At 45.5% G+C, this 24,034-nt stretch overlaps 1 protein-coding gene across 2 annotated transcripts in view; it reads left to right on the forward strand.

Annotated features, from left to right (window-relative positions):
- Positions 1-22,803, forward strand: part of NPY5R (neuropeptide Y receptor Y5) — a 30,030-nt gene extending 7,227 nt beyond the window's left edge. For both annotated transcript variants that reach the window (XM_029618740.1, XM_029618803.1), the window contains exon 2: positions 20,910-22,803. In XM_029618740.1, coding sequence (XP_029474600.1) covers positions 20,919-22,265 — 1,347 coding nt within the window. In that variant the 5' untranslated portion in view covers positions 20,910-20,918 and the 3' untranslated portion in view covers positions 22,266-22,803. The remainder of the gene's footprint in view (positions 1-20,909) is intronic.
- The last annotated feature ends 1,231 nt before the right edge of the window (positions 22,804-24,034 follow it).

Here is a 24,034-nt window from a genome sequence, read left to right on the forward strand (position 1 = left end):
AGACCTGCCCTCCATACCCTCAATGAGGAAGGGGATGTCAGTGACCTGTTGTAAGGGTACACGCCAGTGTTATCTTCAGTTTTTGGAAGATTACTTTCAAGATCCAGGAGGGAGTTTTGACTGCCCTTCCTCTTGACTGGAGAAACAAGAGTCCTGCTCCAGGGGGTCTCGCCCATCAGGAGTCTGAAGAAAAGTACGAAGGACTGCATTTGAGCACAGAAGTTTTGAGTCATCTAACAGTGAGTAAAGGCAAAACCTACCACAAAAGGGACACCCACCTGGTGACTCTCAAGGCCATGGAGAAAGAGAGAGAGTTTCATCTCTCTGTGCATATACAGTAACTTTGTAACCTTGCCAGTTGGAAGGGGTGGTTCTGCCCATCAAAAGGACACTCTGACCACCCGGGGACTTATTTTTCCAAGCACTCAGGGTAGAAATTCCCTGGCTGACCTTCGACATTCCTGCACAGATTGAGGAGAACATTGTGATAAACCAATACATTGTGCTGTTGTGGATCAAGATTTGTGCCATTTTCACTCATTCTTCATCGGTAAAGAATTGCTTTGGACATTAGCACAGTGACTCCATGTTGCGAGCATGTCTGCGACGGCTTCGCCCCGCCTACCTTACTCTTCTTGCGGCTCTTCCCGCTCACCTCGGACTGGCTGCCATGGTGTCTGTCTGCCGACCTCTTCGGTGTCCCCGGACCGGCTTTGGTGCTGCTTCCCGCCATGCTCCTCCAAGGTACCATAGGGCGCACGGGCACACTGCCCTCATTTTTATTTCCTCGTTGACGCAAACCTCAGGGGCGTCCCCCTGAGATGACTTCACGCTGCCCGGATATTTAAGCCTACCTCTTTTGCTAGCTAATCAAGTTAGCAACTCTCTCAGATTATTACAGATGGGATTCGCTCTCCGTACCGAAGCTACTCTGCCACTCCAGCGTTATCTGGAACTCTTACTGCTAACGGGGTACCCGCTCCTCGGGGTCCTCTTCTGCTTCTTTCAGGTGCTATCAGGAAACCGGTACTCGCTCCTCGAGGGCCCATGTTCTGAGTCGCTGCCTGCATCTACAACCCTTTCTACTTGGAAGACTTCACTAACAGTTTCCATCTGTGAGTACAACTACCATCTATTCCACAGTACTGCTTCCCTGGAACCAGGTACTCGCTCCTCGAGGCCCTGCCCTCTATTCCAGTGCCAGACCTCTCGTCTAGTGGAATCGCTGTGTGAGTACTATACCACTGAGTCTCCCTGCTCTAAGGGATCAGGTTCTCGCTCCTCGAGGGCCTGCTCTCCCTGTCTCGGAGCTTCTCCTATTCTACCTGGGACTCTGTATGTTTCTCACTGTGTACTCATAACTCTCAGTCTCTTTCCACTACAGCACAGCCAAGTAGAGGATCCGCTGTTCCAGCGTCCTGTGGGATACTCGCTCAGCTGGGCTCAACATCTGCTACTCACTACTGCCACCTCTGGTGGTTTTCAAAACTGTTTAAATAAAGATTCAATCTGCATTTGTGTGTCCAGAGTCTAGCCTAACACCGTGGTCCCTCACAGGACTGCCCCCCATGGGCGTGGTCAGCTGCCACAGTGTCCAAGGGTCCACCCAAACATCAATAGCCATAACACTCCAATTGTTTTTGGCACATCCATCACATTGGGACAGGCATACACTGGTTACCCCAGGGACAATGAGACAGACATAAGGCGTCACCCTTAGCTCTCGGGGTCTTGGGAGTAATCTCCCCCTCCCACCCCCCACAAAACAAAGGATCCAGGTCCTGAAATAAAGAGACTGTGCCAAGCTAGCCTGGGAAGGTTCCTGCCCCAAATAATATAACAAATTCTTTTATGGCCGCATTGGTTAGCAATCCGCACCCAGGGATGGGGTTACCTTAACATGCACAGAGACTGATCTGTTGAACTTTGTAAAGTTCTGATTTGCAGAAAAATATGTACCCAAAATAAAAGCTATGTATTGGGTTGAATTACAGGGATGTGCCTATTTATAACACGTGTGTGTAAAGATATATATAAAGAGAGAGAGAATGAGACTCTTAATTTCAGCTTTATGGGTTCAAGCCCCATGTTGGGTGAGGGAGGTCTTGAATGAGTAGATGTGAATCGGTTATTTACACTTTTGGATAATAGAAAGACTAGGGGGCAATCCATGAAGTTAGCAAGTGGCACATTTAAGACCAACGCACAATTAAGCTCTGGAATTTGTTGCCAGAAGATGTGGTTAGTGCAGTTAGTGTAGCTGGGTTAAAAAAGGTTTGGATAAGTTCTTGGAGGAGAAGTCCATTAACTGCTATTAATCTGGTCGACTTAGGGAATGGCCTCTGCTATTACTGGCATCAGTTGCATGGGGTCTTCTTAGTTTTTGGATACTTACCAGATTCTTGTGGTCTGATTTGGCCTCTGTTCAAAACAGGATGCTGGGCTTGATGGACTCTTGGTCTAACCCAGCATGGCAATTTCTTATGTTCTTATGAATGACAGAATATGCTGTTTCACTCACACACACACACACACACACACACACACAGACACCTAAGTCCAGCCATCCCCGGCATCCAAGGGCTCAACCTAAGGGGAATGAGGGCTCGTATTAATGAAGCTCCAATTGGACCTCTGCTTCAGCCAGCTCCACCAGCTGACAGTGGCTTATAATATCAGGGTCGGCCATTATGAATATCTCGTCATGCCGTTCTGTCTAACTAATGCTCCTGCAGTCTTCCAGCACTTTATTAATGAAATATTTCAAGAGATATATCTACTTGGACGACATATTGATTTTTTCCGGGGTCTACAGATGCATCGACAACATGTTTTACAAGTTTTGCAACACTTAAGAGAGAATAGACTTTTTGCCAAGGTTGAAAAATGCGTCTTTGAAAAAGAATCCCTAGTCTTCTTGGGGTACATTATTTCCAATCTGGGCTTTCAAATGGATCCCTCCAAGTTAAACTGCATCCAAGAATGGCCTCAGCCTACTGGGTTACATGCGCTCCAGCGCTTTCTGGGTTTTGCCAACTACTACCGTAGTTTTATCTGGAACTTTTCCAAACTGGCTGCTCCCCTCACTGCTTTAACTTGTAAGGGGGCGGACATCAAGGCATGGCCTGTTGAAGCTGAAGAAGCCTTCCAGGACCTCAAGAAGTCCTTCCTGCAGAAACCTTGCCTTCGGCACCCGGATCCTAGATGTCCATTTACGGTAGAAGTAGACGCCTCCGCTGTTGGAGTAGGAGCAGTGCTCAGCCAAAATGATGCATCTGGAAGATCTCACCCATGCTCCTACTTTTCTAGGAAATTCTCTCCGGCTGAGCGTAATTACTCTATTGGTGACAAGGAGCTCCTAGCCATTAAGCTTGCGCTAGAAGAATGGTGTCAATGGCTCGAGGGAGCACAACATCATATAACCATTTTTACTGACCATAAGAACTTGATATATCTCCAAGAGGTCCAATGTCTTAACCCACGCCAAGCTCAGTGGGCGCTCTTTTTTTCACGTTTTAATTTCGAACTCCGCTATTGACCCGCTAGTAAGAACATTAAGGCAGATACCCTGTCCCACTCTTTCTCTGCAGAAGACTCAGAGGAGCCCATTCAGCATATCATCGACCCAGTTCGTATCATCATCTCTGCTACCTTTACGGTACCACCAGGGAAAACGGTGGTGCCAAAGAGGCTCCGTAGCAAGGTGCTAGCCTGGGCACATGACTCCCAGCTGGCTGGACATCCAGGACGTGACCGGACTCTGAATCTTCTTCGGCAATATTATTGGTGGCCTGAGATGCGCAAGGATATTCGAGCGTATGTCGACTCTTGCTCAAGCTGTGCCCAGCATAAAATTCCAACAGGAAAAACTTGGGGTCTCTTTCAACCGCTTCCTATACCCACGAAGCCATGGACTCACATTTCCACAGATTTCATCATGGATCTTCCACCCTCTGAGGGCAATACAGTAATATGGGTGGTAGTGGACCGATTCTCCAAAATGCCCGTCTCCATCAAGCTGGACAATCAGGAGTTCCATACCCTGGCTCTTGTGGACTCTGGGGCTGGTGGGAATTTTATTTTAAAACAATTGACAGGGTACCTCCGGATTCCCACCATCCGCTCCCCAGTGCCTTTACTTCTTTGTTCCATGCACGGAGAACCACTTCCTGGTGAGGTCACCCACACCAGAGATCCTATCCTGCTTCACATGGGATCCCTGCACGTGGAGTCCATTTCTTTCCACATTCTGGAAAAAGCCATACATCCTCAGTTCTTGGGACTGCAGTGGTTACAACAGCACACCCCTCAGTTTGACTGGGCCACTTTACAACTTTCCCACTGGGGTTCCTTCTGCCACACCGACTGTCTGGAGGCTGTCTTGCCTCTGCCTTGCCTGAGTACTTCGCTTTCTCCTCCCAACCTTCCGCCGTAATACTTATCAACCTTCCGCCGTAATAAAGGTGAACCGTAATTCACCTTTAAACAACTCTGATTACCCTAACAGGGTAATCAACAACTTTGCCAATTCCATAACTTTACAAACTCCTTTTAATTGGCAAGTTTGTTCTCTCTGTTAAATTACTATCACCTCTTCACCGTTCCAAGTTGTATTATCTCCCTGTTTTATTGTAACTGCTACTTTTTCTTTTAGCACCTGTTAATGTTCTTATTATATCCCCTTTGTCACACCTTGTTAATTGTAAACCAGCATGATGCGATTCCCATCGCGAATGGCGGTATAGAAAAACTCTAAATAAATAAATAAATAAATAAATAAATCATTTGCAGATGTGTTCTCCAAGAAGGCCGCGGACACGTTGCCTCCGCATCATTCCTACGATTGCACAATAAACTTGTTGCCTAACATGGAGTCTCTTCGGGGGTAGCATCTACACATTATTGCTCAGAGACTCGGGCCATGATGAAGTACATCCACGAGAATCTGGCTAAAGGCTTCATTCGACCCTCCAAATCTCCCGCTGGAGCGGGTTTTTTCTTTGTGGGGAAAAAGATGGCTCGCTCTGCCCCTGCATCGACTACTGGGTCTGAACAAGATCACCCTAAAAGACCGTTATCCATTACCTTTGATTTCTGAACTTTTTGAGAGGCTTCAGGGAGCAAAAATCGTCTCCAAATTAGACCTCAGGGGAGCCTATAATTTGGTTCGAATCTGCAATGGTGATGAATGGAAGACTGCTTTCAATATTCGAGACGGCCACTTTGAATACTTTATGATGCCATTTGGCCTTTGCAATGCCCCTGCAGTCTTCCAGAATTTGATGAACAAGGTCTTCAGGGATATCATATACTAATGTGTTGTGGTGTACCTTGACGGCATCTTAGTATTCTCCAAATATCTACAAAGCCACCGCCACAATGTCTCTCGCGTCCTCCAGCATCTACGAGACAACCAACTCTATGCCAAACTCGAAAAGTGCTCTTTCAAGCAGGAGACTGTATCTTTCCTTGGCTACGTGGTTTCCAGTCAGGGGTTCAGAATGGACCCCCAGAAGTTCAGAAGCATTCACGATTGGCCTCAGCCTACAGGCCTCAAGTCCTAACAGAGATTCCTTGGCTTTGCCAATTACTACCGGTCCTTTATTCATCATTACTCCACTCTGACTGCACCACTCATGGCCATGACTCGCAAGGGGGCCAATCCTTCCTAGTCATCACCTGAAGCCATGACTCTTTCCAGGACCTCAAGATCGCCTTTCTCCATGAGCCCTTCTCCCCTGCAGAATGGAACTACGTGATCGGGGATAAGGAGCTGCTAGCTATTAAGCTAGCCTTTGAGGAATGGCGTCCCTTGGCTCGAAGGAGCCCAACATCAGATAACAGTGTATACCGACCACAAAAACCTTGAGTATTTACACCGTGCTCAGTGCTTGAACCATCATCAGGCCCATTGGACCCTCCTTTTTACCCAATTTAACTTCCTGCTGTGCTACCGACCAGCCAATAAACATTGCCAAGCCAATGCTGTCTCCAGATCCTTCATTCCGGAGGATGTTCCTGACACTCCACGGCATATAATTGACCCTGCTAAGGTCATCCTGTCTTCCACTTTTCCAGTGCCATCTGGGAAGATTGCAGTCCATTGTCAAGTACACCGGAGGCTTCTCCATTGGGCTCACAACTCCCTGACCGCAGGATACCTGGGACAGTCTAGAACGCTGTCCACTCTCCAGCGGTTTTACTGGTGGCCTACTATGAAGAAGGACACACAGGCCTATTAGAATCTTGTCCCACTTGCGCCCGCCATAAGCATCCAGTGGGATGCCCGTGGGGACTCTTGCAATCGTTGCCTATTCCGAGTGAGCCCTGGACCCATATCACGATGGATTTCATTGTGGACCTTCCTCCCTCCGGAGGCCCACTTCGTGGCTCTGCCTGCTCTCCCTTTGGCACCCAGCAGCTCGCACAGTTGTTTATTCGCCATGTGTTCCGGCTCCACGGCCTTCCCAAACATATCCTCTCGGACCGTGGAGTCCAGTTTACTGCCCAATTCTGGAGGTCTCTCTGCAAAACGTTCAACATCTCTTTAGATTTCACCTCGGCTTATCACCCTCAAGCCAATGGACTAGCAGAGAGAACAAATAGTACTCTTAAACAATTTCTATGGGCCTACACTAATCTACGGCAGAATGATTGGGCCAACCTCATTCCCTGGGCTGAGTTCGCCTTGAATTCACATCAGTCCTCATCCACCGGCTTATCACCTTTCCAGGTGGTCTATGGATGTCAACCTCTGCCACCACTACTGCTTCCATTATCTGTTCCCTCACCAGCGGCCCAGTTGACAGCCTAGGAGTTGCACCAACTCTGGAACAGCATGAAGCAGTTGCTTCAGCAAGCTTCCCAAAGGGCTAAAAAGTTTTTTGATGCACATCACCGTGAAGCCCCCCAGTTTAAACAGGGGGACAAGGTGTGGCTCAGCAGCCAGTTTATCCAACTCAAGCTGCTTTTGGCTCGCTTTGCTCCCAGGTACATTGGCCCCTTTCCGGTGCTCCCCTGTTTGGGTCCAGTCACCTACAAACTCCGGCTGCCCTCCTCTCTCAAGATCCACAACGACTTCCACATATCGCTATTAAAACCCTTGGTATTGTCCGGCTTCTCCAAAAAACCACCAGACCCTCAACCACTGTCATCTGAAGCGGACCAGACATACCAAGTCCAAGACGTTCTTGATGTGAGCAAACATGGAAAGAAGTGGGAGTACCTCCTGTCTTGGGAGGGCTTTGGGCCAGAAGAGAACAGTTGGGAGCCTTCCACCAATATCCTTGATAAGGATCTCATCAAGCAGTTCCATGCCACTCATCCTCAAAAACTCAACCCCCCGGGGGGGGGGGGGGGGGAGCTTAGAAAGCGGGGTACTGATGACTGTCAGCTGTGGGCAGCCATGGCTGACCCAACTCACGTCATATCATGCCCTGCTCTCCACTCTGGGTGAACTCGCGGCTGTGGCTAGCCGCTACCGCCGTGTACCTCCTGGCTCCTGAGACTCCACGTGGGGGCTGGGACACTGCCGACTTACACAATGACTCTGGGCCTTCCTAGGCACACGAATGTGCCACCGGGCCTCCCTTTAAAGGCCCAACAGCGGGAACCTCAGGGGCGTTCCCGACTGATGACATCAGAAGCCTGAGATATTTAAGCACCTCCTTTGGCCTACGCTAATCGACTTGACAACGAGTTCCCTGAGCTCCGTTGGTGCTTGTTCCTGTTCTCCGGATCCTGCCTTGGATCCTGCCTTGGATCCCTGCTCTGTATCTTGGACTCTGGCTTTGGGTACCTGCTCCTCAGGGGCCTGCTCTTGGCTTCCTTTTCAGGACTTTGTCTTGCGCTGCCCCGCTCTTCAGGGTAGCCTCAGCACTACTCTGCCAGAGCTCCTGTCTCCACGCTTCCCCGCTCCTCGGGGTAGCCTCAGCATTGCTACACCAGAGATCCTGTCTCTATGCTAACTTGATCCTCGGGGCAGCCTCAGCATTGCCACACCGGAGTTCCTGTCTCTATGCTTTCCTGCTCCTCGGGATAGCCTCAGTGTTACTACACCAGAGATCCTGTCTCGACACTTCCCCGCTCCTTGGAATAGTGTCAGAGTTAATACTGGACATTCAGTCTCTACGCTTTCCTGCTCCTCAGGCCTGCTCAGTGTGTCTATGCCTGGGAGATCCTTTCTCTGGTTTGTTCTATCTCCTGACCTACCCTGCATGCAATACATTGGTGCTGTTTATCTCAGACCCACTCCTCGGGGCACCCCGCAGTATTGCTACAGTGCAGGTGTCTGCGATCATGTGGCTGTGACACAGACAGCTCGGCGACGCCTCCTTTCTCATGGGCCACAGCCGTGGTCCAGTTGCCTGTGCTTCCATTCCACCTCGCCTCCAATAGGTGGGGCTCTGTGGTTTTAACCCCACAGGGAGAGTCAACTCCCACCTCAGGCCAAGGGTCCACGAAACCTACAAAGCCTACCACTCTACTGAAGCAATTAGTGACTATTTCCTCCATCTATGGGGATCCCCTTCCTAGCCAACTTACAAAAATGATCATTCCCTTATCTCTACATACTCTGCTTCCTCAATCAGAAACTATCTCATTCCACGTGATCCCTCAAGCTGTGAATCCCATTGTTTTGGGTCTGCTGTGGCTCCAACAGCATCAGGCCATGACCGACTGGACCTCTCTTAAAGTAGCCCAATGACGTCCTTATTGTTCTGCCACCTACCTGGCATCCCTTCAGCATCCAGTTTGATTAGCCAGAGTGGCTACAGTGCCCAGAATTCCTCCGCAGTATGCAGACTACTTTGATGTATTCTCTAAGCAGTGGGCAGAAATGCTACTGCCTCATCACCCTTATGATTGCAGAATTTAACTTCTCCCTGATAAAACCACAAGGAAGAGTCTATTCATTGTCCCCACCAGAGTGTTCAATGATGCTCCCCCAAGGGGAGGAGCCAGCAGTTGGCACTACTCTGTGGGCAGAGTTAATGATCTATTGTGGGTTGGTTCCCACCGAGTGGCAGTCAGTAGGATACCTCTTCAGCAGTGTAAGAAATAAACACTTAATGTAAATTGGTGAATCCTTGGGCCGATGGCAGATGACAACGCCCCCAGGAGGATATCCTGAGAGGGACCACCGGCTAGGCTGGAGTATGGAGACAAACACAAATAGTTCTTTATTAGACAGGAAGTAGAACCACCAGAGGTGGCAGTAGTGAGCTGATGTGCCCGGCAGGGCTGAAGTCCGTCTGACACTGGAATTGCAGTCTCTGGGTTGCTGAGCTGTAGAGAGAGACTATAAATAGTGAGTAACCAGGGTATGCTGGATACATAACCAGTAGTAGAAGATACACTCACAATTGTAGATATCCGTAATGGCTTCTATGCAACAGAGAGTCTTCAGTATTCAGGAACAGAAGCCGTAGGCGAGTGCTGGTTCCTATCTGCAATTGATAATAATGACTCACGATCTCGTACCTGAGATAACGTCATAGACAGAAAGGAGTCTTCAGAGATTTAGGAATATAGGCCCTCGTGGAGCGAGTACCGATTCCTATCTGTAATAGAACTCACTGTGTTCACGTTTGCGATCACTTCCAGGTATTAAGGAGTCTTCTGAGCATTCAGGGACGTAGGCCCTCGAGGAGCGAGTACCGGATCCCGTCTAGTAATCTGAAATCGAGAAGAGAGAGCGGGGCCCCCGAGGAGCGGGTACCCTAAGTAAGTACAAGAAGGCAGAGTAGCTTGGGCGAATTGTATCCAAGAGAGAAAGATTAGAGTCCTTGCTAACTCGATTCGTAGTTGCAAGCAAAGACCTTTTAAGGTGGAAGCGGATGACGTCACTACGGGGGGACGCCTCCGAGGTTCACGCCCTTGCTGGTACAAAGTCTGGAGCGCACGCATGTGCGCGCCCTTACGTCATCAGAAACATGGTGGATCCGCAGCGTCAGGCCACCCGGGGATTCCGAAGAGATGCGGCAGGGAGATGCCGCAGCCGCAAGCCATCCCTCAGACCCGGAGGGAGTCGCCACACAGGTAGAGAGGGTGGAGCGAGTACGATGGGCAAGCACGAACGTAACACAGAGGCTGAGGCCATCAGTGAATATATTAAAGAAAATTTAGGCAGGGAGTTATCTGGCCCTCTTCATCTCCCGCATGTTCAGTCTTTTTCTTCATAGCCAAAAAAGATGGAACGCTCAAACCTTGCGTTGAATACAAAGGCCTTGATGCCATTACAAAAAAAAATCATTACCAATTGCCACTCATCTCAGATCTGTTCGTCATGTGCAGGGCGATAAAGTCTTCACTAAGCTAGACTTAAGAGGAGCCTATAAGCTCATTCACATCAAACAAGGAAACAGCCTTCAGTTCTTGGGATGGAACTACAAGTACCTCATTATACCCTTTGGGCTTTGCAAAATTCTGGCCATGTTTCAAAACATGGTCAACTGAATCTTCCAGGATCTTCTTTATCCCTACATCGTGATCTATTAGATGATATCCTCATCTACACCCAGTCCTTTGCTTCTCATCAAGAACAAGTGAAACAGGTGCATAAATGACTACAAGAACATCACCACTAATCAAAACTCAAGACGTGCATCTTTGAACAAGAACAACTTCCCTTCTTGGGCTACATCATTTCTGGCACTGGTCTCCTGATGGACCCGGCAAAACAGAAAGCCATCTTGGATTGCTCCAGCTGGTCTGCCTTCAGGCTCTACAATACTTTCTAGGATTTGCTAATTACTATCACCGGTTCATTCTTGGGTATTCCACCCTAGTGGCCCTGCTTACAGCCTTGACTAGAAAAGAGGCAGGCACCCGGAACTGGTTGCTGGAAGCCATTGATGCCTTTCAGGTGCTAAAACGCGTCTTCCTAAGGTCCCTGCCTGTGACATCCAGACCCTGAATGTTCCTTTATTGTGGAGGTACATACCTCCACCCTCATTCAACACAATATTGAAGGGACTCTTCTGCCTTGCTCCTTTTCACCAGGAAGCTTTCCCCAGCAGAGAGAAACTACACAATTATAAATCACAAACTCTTAGCAGTAAAATTGGCTTTGGAAGGTACTCCAGAGGGTGCCAAGCACCAGATCTACATATACATAGACCATAAGTACATGGAGTACCTTAAGCAAGCCCAAAAACTCAATCTCAGAAAAGCTCACTGGTCCCTCTTCTTTTGCCAGATTGATTTTGAGCTGTGCTACTGACCAGCTGTGAAGAACCTATGAGCAGATGCACTCTTCTGTTCTTTTTTAACAGAAGATGTAACGGAGACCCCCCGACACATCATCAATCCTGCAAGAATCATCCTCGCTTCTGCTATTTTGTCACTTCTGAGTAGGCTCCAGGAAAGAGTGTTAAAATGGGCACATGACTCTTGTATGGCAGAGCATCCTGGAGTATCCAAACTCTTGCCCTCCTTTAGTGCCACTACTGGTGGCCTCAAGGAAAGAAAGATGTAAAAAAAAAAAACTACATGGATTCCTGCCCTATTTGTGTGCAAACTGTTCATGTCCAGCCCTGGGAGTTGTTACAGCCTCTGCAGCCCCAAGGAACACTTGACCCACATTCCCATAGACTTCATTGTGGATCTCCCCCTCTCACATGGCTCCACTACAATATGTATCATAGTGGACAGATTCTCTAAAATGGTCCAATTCATACCTCTCTCTGGGCTACCTTCAGCTTCTGAGCTGGCCCGTCTATTCATCCTAAATGTCTTCAGATCACATGGCATACCCTCTCACATTCTATCCATTAGGAGCATCCAATTCACAGCCCGCTACTGAAGGGCTTTCTGTTGGAAATTTTGCATCACCCTAGACTTCTCCACAGCCTATCATACTTAGGGCAACAGGTAGACTGAGAGGATCAACCAGGTTCTCAAAACTTTCCGTAGATAGTATGTTAACAAAAGGCAAGATGACTACTACCCTGGTTGGAGCTTTCATATAATAAACATGTGAGTAGTACCATCAGTTCCTTTCCATTCCAGATCATTTACAGAAAAATCCCTGGGTGCCGTTACGTCTGCCCCTCAGTGTGGACTACCCCACAGCCCACCTAACTACCGAGGTACTCTAAGATCTTTGGATACAGCAAAGCAACTAATCTATCAGGCCACTACCTAAGCCAAGACATATGCGGATGCCGATGTTGACTAGTTCCACAATTCAAAGTGGGTGATCTGGGGTGGTTGAGCACCCAATATCTGCATTTAGGCACCTCTTCGCTCCATCTAGCACCTCACTTCATAGATCCTTTTCCCATTCTCTGGCAGCTTAGACTGGTGACATATCAACTCAAACTGCCCATTACTTTGCGAAACCACAATGTGTTCCACGTATCCCTACTGAAGCCACTAGTTCTCTCCTTGGCCATTTCAACAATCTCCCAATCCCACAGAAAACTCTGCTGAAGAAGATTCACAATATAAGGTACAAGAAATTCTGGATTCATGCAGATGACACAACAAATTGGAATGTCTCATTGCCTGGAAACATTGTGGGCCAGAGGAGAACTCCTGGGAACCAGCAAGTAATCTGGTAAAAGAGTTCCACCACCAACTCCTCTTCAAACTGAAGCCTTGGACCTTGAGGAGGGGGCTTAAGAGGGGGTACTTTTACATCTGCCAGCTTGTAGGTTGACTCCATGAGCCGTTGCACTCACCCAGGCTCCCCAACCAGCCATGTGGCAGGACACTTTTGCTCCTGTCTCTCGTGGCAGGATGTCGCAGCTCTCCCTGCCTTCTGATGTGCCCCTAGGAGTACCGGACTCAACCAAACTTAAAGGGCCCGCAGTGGGAAAATGCCCAGAGTGTCCACGGATGATGTCACCTACCTAGCCCTATAAAGGGCCTCTCCAGACACTCACTCACTGCTTCAGTAATAGGTCACCTGCATCCTAGCAGTGTGCATCCTGAGTTCCTGATCCTGTTTACCTAATCCTGCATTCCTGATTTTGCGTACATGATGCTGCATTTCAGATCCAGCCTGCCTCATGTTTCCAAGCCCAGCCTGCCTTGTCTCTCCTGGCCCAGCCTGCCTTGCCTGACCTGCCTTGTTGTCTTCATGCTTCCTAGTGTCTTCTATGCCTGACCTTGGACTGACTACTGGATTTGACCATAGCCTGAATTCTGACCATTCTCACCTTTCACTTGCTTTTGACCATAACCTGAACTCTGATCATCTTCATCTGCCATCTGTCTGTGACCCTCAGAAGTGACCGGGACTTTCATCATTACCAGCTTCAACAAGGCTCAGCCTAAGTTCTGCTTCAACAAGGCTCAACCTAATTGAAAATTGGGTGGTATAAGTGAAGTTCCAGACCAGGCTCCTACCAGCCTAGTCCCGCCAGCTGTTGGGGAAGACCTACAGGGCCATCCCTATAGGTTGAGCAAACCTCTCCACAGCAGAGAGGGTCCACGAACCTTACTTTAGTTTTCAATGAAGCACAAAATTTGGAGATGAAAATTCTCAATATAGTCAGCAATGAGGGAGAATTTGTTGTTGGTGAAACATATATTAAGAAGCCCAAGTGAAAAGGAATGAACTGGATTCTGACTGACAGGTTCAGGTGTCTTGGAGTTGGTAGCCTGCAGGGTGACAGAAATAAAGCATCTGATGCAGGAGGACTCAGGGACGTTGTTCTCATTCTGCCCATATAACCTTGACAGCTTGGTTGGTTTTGCTGAAACACGTTCCATGGTTTTGCAGAAAAACAGTTCCATGGGGAACTGGACTGGTCTATAGGTGGAGGATATGGTAACTAGGGCACTAGGAAGGGATAGTTTGGATCCTGAATGGGAGATTGTTGAGGCAGGCTAGTAAGTGTCTGAGGTTGATAATAAAGGAAATAGAATAGCCTTGTTTTGGGTTCTGGGGTGGACTTGGTGCTTCCTTTGCATTTTCCCAAAGGAGCTTCCATTTTGGATTTGTCCCCTTCAGCAGCAAATCCACTGGCCGCTAACCTATCACCCCAGGTGGGCCAGCATTTTTGCTGAGCTAGCCTGGAAATTATGTGGTCCAGTTGGGGTGGGGCCAGAGATCAGGCTGTGCTGGTACTCTAGCATGGGTGAGGGGGACTAAGAAATGGAGTCCCCTCTATGTGAAGATAGAAGGGAACTGCCTACGCTCCTGTCCTCAGAATAAATGAGATGTTAGCAGCAAATGGTACAAGAAGAAGTACTCAAACATCTCTCCTTGGTGGCTGAAGCAGAGCTGTTTCCACCAGACCGATATTTCAATATATGTATATTAACAGAAAAACAAACATAAGAAAATCCCACTCATACAGTCAACTGATGGCCAAATTAAGCTCAAATAGTAGTGACTGCACATATATTTTGTGTCTGACGTCACTTTTGTATGCACATAGAAGTCTAATCATTGGTCATATTTGTCCATACAATCTGAATTTTTAACACTTTTTTGAAATTTTGTATGCAAATAAAAATATGTGCAAACTTATCTCTGAAGGATGCTGTCCTTGTAAAATAAATGTTCCAAATGCTCCAGTCTCCAAGATCTCATTCTTATGAAATAAATATCTCAACTTGTTCCTGACACTGATTCAGTGTTTCGATGAACATCTACATCTGCATCAGGGGTAAGAAACCATTAATCAGCTGAAACACACACAGAAGGAAAATATATGTAAGCAGCACATGACTATATACTGCCTCTTAGTAAAAAAACTTTTCTAGGCATGTTCAACACAAAATAATGTCTAAGTGATGCAAATTGATATTCAAAGATCATAGTTTGAATCTAACATGAGACCTTTCATAATAAATCTGATGATATTATGACAAAGGGCCAAAGCATTATGAACTGTGTCTTCTTATTAGGACCTTGCACTTAGAAGTGAGCTTCGATGCAGATACCATTTTTAAAGGGGTGCACACAGCAGAAAAACTAATCCCTGTCAATCAGAAAAACATAAGCAGGAAAAATTGGAGCAAAGTAGCTATAATGTGTACCAGTCTAATTTTTCCTTTAGACCAAATGGTGTAGCACTGTTTAACATAAAAATCCTGTTTATTTGATAGGAATGACAGGTCAACCCCTCTCAGCGTGGATTTCACAGTTTGCAAAACTGTCCAAAATAATTGAGAAAAATCATGTTCCTCATTCAAGCAGTGCTGGACTATTGGAGCTTTCACTTTAAATGTTTTTATATAACTGTGATATTCTATGAGATGCACCCGAATGGAATGGCTTGTACGTCCAATATATATTAGTGAGCAATGACATCGCAATTGAAAAATGTGGAATATTTATTACAGTCTGTGTGGCTTTTGTGCTGAATGGTAAATCCTGAAGTAGGGTGCTGCCACTGGGGGCCTGTCATAGAGAACCCAAACATGTCACACTGCCCTCACACAAAATTACCTGCTGCCTCTGCACTCTCTAAAATGTAAAGGGGTGCCGCTCGGACCACTTGATCCCTGATGTTTTTACCATGCATGTATGATATCCGTGGAGGTGTCTGAAAAATAGAATGGGTAGCAGCAATGTGCCAATGTCACTTGATCAATGCTGCTACTTTGTTGGCCGGTTTGAATATTTCAGTACACATTTTAAGTCCTCATTCCATGTTCGTGACTTATAGTCCAATGGTTGCATGTGGTCAGGGTACTTCACCCATAGATAAGCCTGCTTAACTGCTGTAAACGGGTATCTTCTCACATAAAATCTCTGTTTAAGATCCTTACATTCAGGCCAATACAGAACGGTATGCTCGGCCGAGCGCAGCGTTTAGCCCCGTTTGGCAGTGCATTTTTGACACGCTATTATTACCCCTTATACTGTAAGGGGTAATAGCGCATGGAAAACACGCGGCCAATCCCTCCGAAACTAATGCATGTTGATGAGCCTATTAGTTAGTCACCCAAAATACAGAAAGTAAAATGTGCAGCCAAGCCGCACAGTTTACTCTCAGAAATTAACGCCTGCCAAAGGCAGGCGTTAATTTCAGATGGCACTGGGCAAGTGTACAAAAAAGCAGAAAAAACAGCTTTTCTGTACACCCTCCGACTTAATATCATGGCGATATTGTCGGAGACCCCAAAAATGAAAGAAAAAAAAATTTGCCCGGGGCTAGCGGGTTGGAAAACGGACGCTCAATTTTGCCGACATCCATTTTCCAAATCCGTGGCTGTCAGCGGGTTTAACAACCGGCACCGGTAAAATTAAGCGTCGGCTGTCAGACTCGCTGACAGCCACCGCTTCCGCTAATAAGGAGGCGCTAGGGACGCGCTTGTGTTCCTAGCGCCTCCTTATTAGTGCGGGCCCTAATTTAAATAAAGAATTGCGCTCCCAGGAGAGGTGCCTGGGCGCGTGTTGGGAGAGCAGGCGCTCACCTCGGAGCACCGGCTTTCTCGCGGAGTTTATTGTATCAGCCTGATAGACATTTATCAATGTAATCAGAGTCTAAGAGATTGGTTTATGGGGAGACCACACTTAAAAGGATGGTGGCTCTGAAATTGCAACAAGTTTTTGCATTCAGTCAGCGGCGGCTTCCGATATAAAGTGGTGCTAATATTCGTTCTGTGTCTCTTGATCAAAATATCCAAAAAAGAAATACTATCCTTATTATAGTTCAATGTGAACTGTAGATTATTATTCAATTGGTTCAGTTATGTGTGAAAGGAAATCAGTTCTGCTTCTGTACCAGTCCATAATAAAAAAAGATAAAAATACCTTTCTTATTTCATAGCTAGATAGCTTGCAGGTTGCGATAGCTTTCATTGAAAACTAAACAGAACAGAGAAGCATAAACCAGCCCATGTACTAAGAAGAAAACAAAAATGGCAGAAGAAAAGTAAAGTCAAGAGGAGAAAATCACTTTATCCAAATACATTTCATAAACAATTGCAATAAAACTACAAAACTATTTCCAGATCAGCATATGAGTTATCCAAGGATTTTGTGCTAAATCTTCAGATAGTTTCAAGACTAGATAGGTCCTTTATTTAGACATCTGATATGGTCCTGAAAAATATGCACAATGACATCTCTGGATAATTATGCTAATCCAAAAGTATTAAAATCTGCAAAGAATCCAGTTCTTCCAGGACCAGTATAACTACAAGAACTCAGTAAAATATATGCATTCCTTAGCAGAGTTCTTCAAGGTAAGGCACAGGGCTGGTGGCTAGTGGCAGCTCCTGTGGCACAGGCACAGGACACAGGGCACAGGGCTAGTGGCAGCTCCTGTGGACGCCTAGGGCAGCCCCCAAAACACCCTGCACATGCTACAACCATTATTTAAGGCCTTTTCATTCCCTTCACAGCTGGAGAGGAGAAGGAGAAGGCAGGCAGACTGCAATGGCAAGCCCAGCCTCTGCTCCAGCCCCAGCCTGACCCAGCAGGTTGGGGCTGTAAGGGAGAAGAAAAGGCATACCGTGCCAGCAAAAAATGCCACCCCCGGCTTAGCATTGCCATGTAGTGAGTTGGAGAGGAGCAGGAGGGGCAGACCACTGTGTTGAGAAGACTGAGCCCTGCCCTTGCCACTCTCCCCCACTTGACTCCGCTGCATTCTGAGAGTTAGAGGAACAGGAGTAGCCAGATCCCAATGGCCGCAAAAGCTGGAAGGGCTCCCCCCTTCCGAAACCAGAGGAGCAGGACAATTGGCACTGTCAGGAGCAGGATAAGCATAGAGGAGGAGGTTGACCCTCATTGTAGCTAACAGCAGGAAGAGCACCTTAGAGGGAGGTGTGAAGGCACAGAGCATCAGACTGTGAGTACACTTTTTCAGTGGCTTAGTTGTTGGCAAGGGGAGCCAGGGGCAGTGCAATTTAAGAAGAAACAAGGGAAGAGGAGGGGGTGGAGGGGTAACGGAGCAGGTGCAGCACACCAGCAGCAGTGTAAGCTACACATATTCAAACATGTAGTACATACATACATACACACTCTAATTCACTATAGATTAGGTACTGCATAGCAGCAGCAATGTAAGCTACACACACACACACATACACACACACACACACATACACACCCACAATGGCTGAAAAGGAGCAGGGAGGGAGGAACAGAAGATGTGACAATGGCCAATGGGAGACTGGGAGGAGGACCTCCTGGTTAGCTGCAACATTGTAAGGGGAGGGGAGGGGGAGTCCTCCCCAGTTGGCCAAAACAATGGAGGGAGACTCCCTCCCTAACTCTGCTCTGTTCCAGTCCCCTTGATTTTAAAGTGACCTGGCTTACGGGCCGATACAGTAAGGTGCGGTAGAAAGAGGTGCATTAGGGCCGAGCGCACCTGCGTTTGCCGCACGCACAGTTCGGATCACATACCGCTCGATACTCTGTTTAAATGGCATGCAAATGCAAGCCGCGTCCAACGCGCATCCAACGCGTGTCCATGAAGCGCAATCCATTTTACTGTATAGGCGCTATACAGTATCCTGGGTGCGCTGGTACCTGTCATTTCAAATGTCATTTCAAATGATATTTGAAATGACAGGTACCAGGAAGTGGATCCCAACTTTAACCAAAAGAAAACCTAAAAACCTAAAATCCCCTCCTCCCGAAGCAAGGCGCAGGGCGAAAAGCGACTCGACATGTAAAGTATTGTGAATAAGTGTAACCAAAGTTAACTTACTTTTTCTTTCTTTCAGCCCTCTCTGCCTTCCTCTGGAGGCGCGCACTGTGGCTCCCCTGCCTCCCGGGGCAGCCGGCGGCGAAAGTGGCTTCCAGCGGCCCCTGCCGGCGAACACGGATGAATGCACACCCGTAGTGCACGGGCGCTCAAGCCAGCGAAAGCACATGAACGGGCGTGCATGACGTCACGGCGTACGATCATACACTTCGCTGGCTTGAGTGCCCAAATTGACGCCCCCAAGTCAGCGAAAGCGAATGAACGTACGCCGTGACATCATGCGCTTCGCTGGCTTGAGCGCCCAAATTGATGGGCCCCCAAGTCACGGCTGACTTGGGGACCCGTCAATTTGGGCGCTCAAGCCAGCGAAGTGTATGAACGTACGCCGAGACGTCACGCATGCCCGTTCATGTGCTTTCGCTGGCTTGAGTGCCCGTGCACTACGGGCGTGCGTTCATCCGTCTTCGCCGGCGGGGGCCGCTGGAAGCTGCTATCGCCGCCGGCTGCCCCAGGAGGCAGGAGAGCCACAGTGCGCGCCTCCAGAGGAGGGCAGAGAGGGCTGAAAGAAAGAAAAAGTAAGTTAACTTTGGTTACACTTATTCACAATACTTTACATGTCGAGTCGCTTTTCACCCTGCGCCTTGCTTCGGGAGGAGGGGATTTTAGGGTTTTAGATTTTCTTTTGGTTAAAGTTGCTTCGGGAGGAGGGGAGAGAGGACTGGGGCTGCCCCGGAGACCGGCACCCATGGACGCAGCCAGGGCAGGTGAGCGGGGGCTGGGGGAAAGTTTGCCGTCTACCCTTACCCCTGCTTCTAACGCAGAGGTAAGGGTAGGCGGTAATTTAGCAGGTTAAGACGCGGCTAAACTGCAGGTTAAAAAGGCGATAGTCAGGGCGCACGTTACTGAATGGGAGGGAATAGCTAATCCGATCGTTTACATCTCATATACATGCCGCGGGCGGAAAGGGTTACCCATTGATTTAAAGAAGCGGTAAGGATGGGTTAAAAGGGATAGTGAATCGCAGGTTGGACTAACGCGGCCAAATTGTGAGTAGAAAGCGGGTTAGAAGCAGGGTAACCGCGGCCGCACTTTACTGTATTGGCCTGTTAATAAATAGTGAACACCGCTGCCTTAGTGGAACTAGAACATTTTATGTAATTTATGTGTGCTCTATGTATCTGAAGGGAATAACTGTACCAAGGATATTAAGGCTGATATTTATAGGATACTAAGTGCCTGACCAAGATGCCTCTGATTTAGGTTCCTAAATGCAGAATAAATTAGGCACCTAAGGGCCTGATTTATTAACGCTTTCCCCCAATTCTGTATCTTTGGAAAAAAAAAACAACCCCTAGTAAATCAGGTCCTAAGTTTGAGGCTGAAAAGTCATGTGAGTTAGGAACCCAAAACAGAAGCATTTAATTTTAGTTCTGCCATCCACTTGTCTAAATATAGACCCTTAAGTTATGAAACTAGCACTGGATATCAGGCTGAGTGCCTAGCTTTTCTTTGCCTACCCTGACTCAACACACTTTTTAAGTACCTATATTTAGGTATCTAGTGAAAATAGGTTTCTAAATTTAGGGACTCATTCCTAGTCAGTTTTCAGAGGGTCAAAGTTAGGTACCTAAACCCTTTGAATACTAATTTCATAGCATCTAGGTCAGAGTCCCCAAACTCAGCCCTTGTGTTTCAGGATTTCCAGACTGAATGTGCATGAGATCTGTTTGCATGCAATGGAAGTAGTGCATGCAATGGAAGTAGTGCATGCAAATAAATATCATGCATATTCATTGTGGCAATCCTGAAAAACAAACTGGGTTGCAAGCCTCAAGGATTTTGTTTAGGGACTCCTGATCTAGACTTTACAGATTGTTGGAAATCTAGTGTATCTATTAATTTTCTTTGTGACAACTTCAGAATTGATAAATATCCCAGTTTCTTTACTAAGTATAAAATCTTATAGGATAAGTCTGTTGCTAGATCTATTTTTTTCTGTTAAGATTTATGAAGAATATTCATGTAAAATGGAGATTTGAATGTTGAATTACTTAGCAAATATTTGTATATTGTTCTATGCATGCATTGCAATTTTCAAATTAACAGATAAAAAATTTGAGTTATTAAAAAGTTAAGTTAAAGTTAATTAATCTATGTAATAAACAAGCATGCCTTCTGAGATTTAATATGAAAAAAAGACAAGAATATATCATTTCTTACAAAATTTGATAGGAAATAATGCATTTTTATTATATATTTGCTAATTGTTATCTTTCCATTTCTAAACAGGGTGTTAATATGGATTTAGACATCAAAGACTATAATAACAGGACTGTTATCAAAGAAGACAACAGTACTTCTTCAACAAGTTCCAATTTCCCTGTTTGGGAAGACTATAACAGCAGTGTTGATGACATACGATACTTTCTGATTGGGTTGTACACATTTGTAAGCCTTCTTGGTTTTGTGGGAAATCTACTTATCCTATTGGTTCTTTTCAGAAAGCGCAAGCAAAAGACTATAATAAATTTTCTCATTGGAAACTTGGCTTTTTCTGACATTTTGGTTGTGCTTTTTTGCTCACCTTTCACACTGACATGTGTTTTGCTGGATCAGTGGATCTTTGGAGAAATCTTGTGCCACATAGTACCTTTTCTCCAGTGTGTATCTGTTCTGATCTCAACTTTAATGTTAATCTCCATTGCTGTAGTCAGGTACCACATGATAAAAAATCCTCTTTCTACCATTTTGACAGCAAACCATGGATACTTTTTAATAGCAACTGTCTGGACTCTTGGGTTCACTATTTGTTCTCCTCTGCCAGTTTTTCACAAGATTATTGATCTCAGTGAGACTTTCCACCTAGAATCATTGAACAACAGGTATTTGTGCATTGAATCATGGCCATCCGATTCCTACAGGATTGCATTCACTATTTCCTTATTACTTGTGCAGTATATATTGCCCATAATTTTTCTAATCATCAGCTACACAAATGTCTGCAAGAGCATAAGTTCCAGACTTCCAAACAGAGAGAACAGATTTGAAGAAAATGAAATGATAAACTTAACACTTCAGCAACCTAAGAAAACCCAATCTCAGATGGAAAGTTCTGGCACTCGCAAATGGAGTTATTCATTTGTGAAGAAACACAGGAGAAGGTATAGTAAAAAGTCTGCCAGTGTGGTCCCAGCCATCTTAAGGCGTCACCAGGATAGTACCTTGGGAGAAGAAGTTCCAGAAACCTCCACTACTGACAGGAGCCATACGTTACCTTCCAGCGTGTTTTTACCAGGAGTACCTATATGTTTTGAGATGAAAACAGAAGAAAGTTTAGAACTACAGAATGTGATGTGTGCATCAAAATCCATCACTCGAATAAAGAAAAGATCTCGTCGGGTTTTTTGCAGGCTGACGGTATTGATCTTAGCCTTTTCTATCAGTTGGATGCCACTGCACCTTTTTCACCTTGTAACAGATTTTAATGCCAACCTCATTTCCAATCGACATTTTAAATTGGTATTCTGCATTTGCCACTTGCTGGGTATGATGTCTTGCTGTTTGAATCCTTTATTATATGGTTTCTTAAACAATGGAATCAAGGATGATTTGATGTCGCTTATTCAGTGTTTCCAGATATCATAATGCTAGAGATGGGGAAAAAACATATTTTAGACATTTCTGTTCATGCACAAGAAACTATAAAGTGGAAGCTTTAAAAATATGTTTCTGTGGGAATAAATAAAGCTTTTCTTTTGCGTGGGCTGCTGTTTCTAATGTACAGCAGACATTTATAAACAAATTGTAGTATGCCAATACTATACATTGTTATGAAAGTAATTGTATCCCGTGCTTAAAACAATCTTTATTTTTACACAATTAAATGAAGGTTTGCATTCCATTGTATTTTACAGATATCAATGTCATCTCATATGAAAAAGCATGGGGCATATTGTGTAAGTTTGACCAACTCTTAATACCAGAAAGCAAGTGTGTTTCAATTGGCAGCCTGTTTTTATCAGTTAGTGAATATATTGGTGAAAATAATTAAAAAGAAATTGTAATTGTTTTACTAAAACCTGTTCTCAATCAATTTTATTTTGTCAGAGGAGGTCTTTTTTTCTTATTGATCTGAGGTGTATATAAATCCTTGTGAAAATATCCAAGATTAAAACTCTGCTAAACCAAACTGTTGGTTAATTGATAGCCTCTCTCAGAAATGATAATTCATAGTATGTTTGAGCTCCAAAAGGAATATGTATATTTCCAAGGATGAATTATGCAGAATTATCAAAATCTTTTGATCTCAGTAGTACTGGAATGATAAAATGAATATTACTTCTTGTCCATGAACACCAGTACAGTGTCGTCTTTTCTTATCAGTTTTCTATGGACTCTGATCTTGTTAGCAAACTATCGAGAAATATTTTTACTACACAGATGACCACATTGTTATTCAACTTAAATGGCTATCACTTTTCATTAACAAATACTAAAGCACTATATCCTTCAATTGTGATATGGTTAACTACAATCAGAAAATCATTCAACAGAGATAATTTACTGTTGGCATCCTTCACCCTAACCCATCTTCCCCTTCTGTCAGAATTCTAGAGTTCTGAACCAGGAGAATAAACCATGAGGACATTTGACTTTCACTGTATAAGTGAATGCTGTATAAAATCTCTTTTTAAATGCAATGACCGTAACTGAGGAGGAAATTTTAAAGCTGATATATATGAGAGCAACAGGTACAGTTACTGAGGAGGAAAACCACATGATCACTGTAATCTTTTACTTCCAGGCCACTATTTTGGTTGACTTGCTTTACAAATAATTTCTCCTGCAACAATTCAGTACTTAATTATCTTAAGACTTCCCTCACAAACCAAGCTGTTTCTCTTTTCTGTTATGCCTCATGATGAAGCACTGAGAGGATGGGGAGACTGCTGTATTATTACAATTTATCAGCATCTGAAAGAGAATTTGAATATGCTTCAAATGTTTTAAATAACTTTAACCAATCAGTTTTTAACCAAAGGTTATTTCATATGTGTCATTTAAAGAAGGCTTTGACAGTCAAACAACTTGCCAGTGTTTATGAGATAAGGCAGCAAAATCTAATGAGAAGGTAGAGGATCTTCTCAGTCATGTATCTGGATGGAAATTGGGAACATCTAGGAGGTCTGTCATTTTTCATAATTTACAAAGATCTTTCAACATGACTTTTAGGGGATAATGTTCAAAGCCATATACGCTTATAAAATATGGGTTTATGCACATAAATGGTGCCTTATAAAGTTTGTGCAGGATTTGAATGCATGAAAGTATGAGTAAAACCAGATTTTGTGGATACTTCTGTATACATGAAAAGTAAAGGTTCCAGGAGTGGGTTTAGGATTTATACACATATG

Source organism: Rhinatrema bivittatum, chromosome 1 (genome assembly GCF_901001135.1).
Source record: "Rhinatrema bivittatum chromosome 1, aRhiBiv1.1, whole genome shotgun sequence".
In the NCBI taxonomy this organism is placed as follows: Eukaryota; Metazoa; Chordata; class Amphibia; order Gymnophiona; family Rhinatrematidae; genus Rhinatrema; species Rhinatrema bivittatum.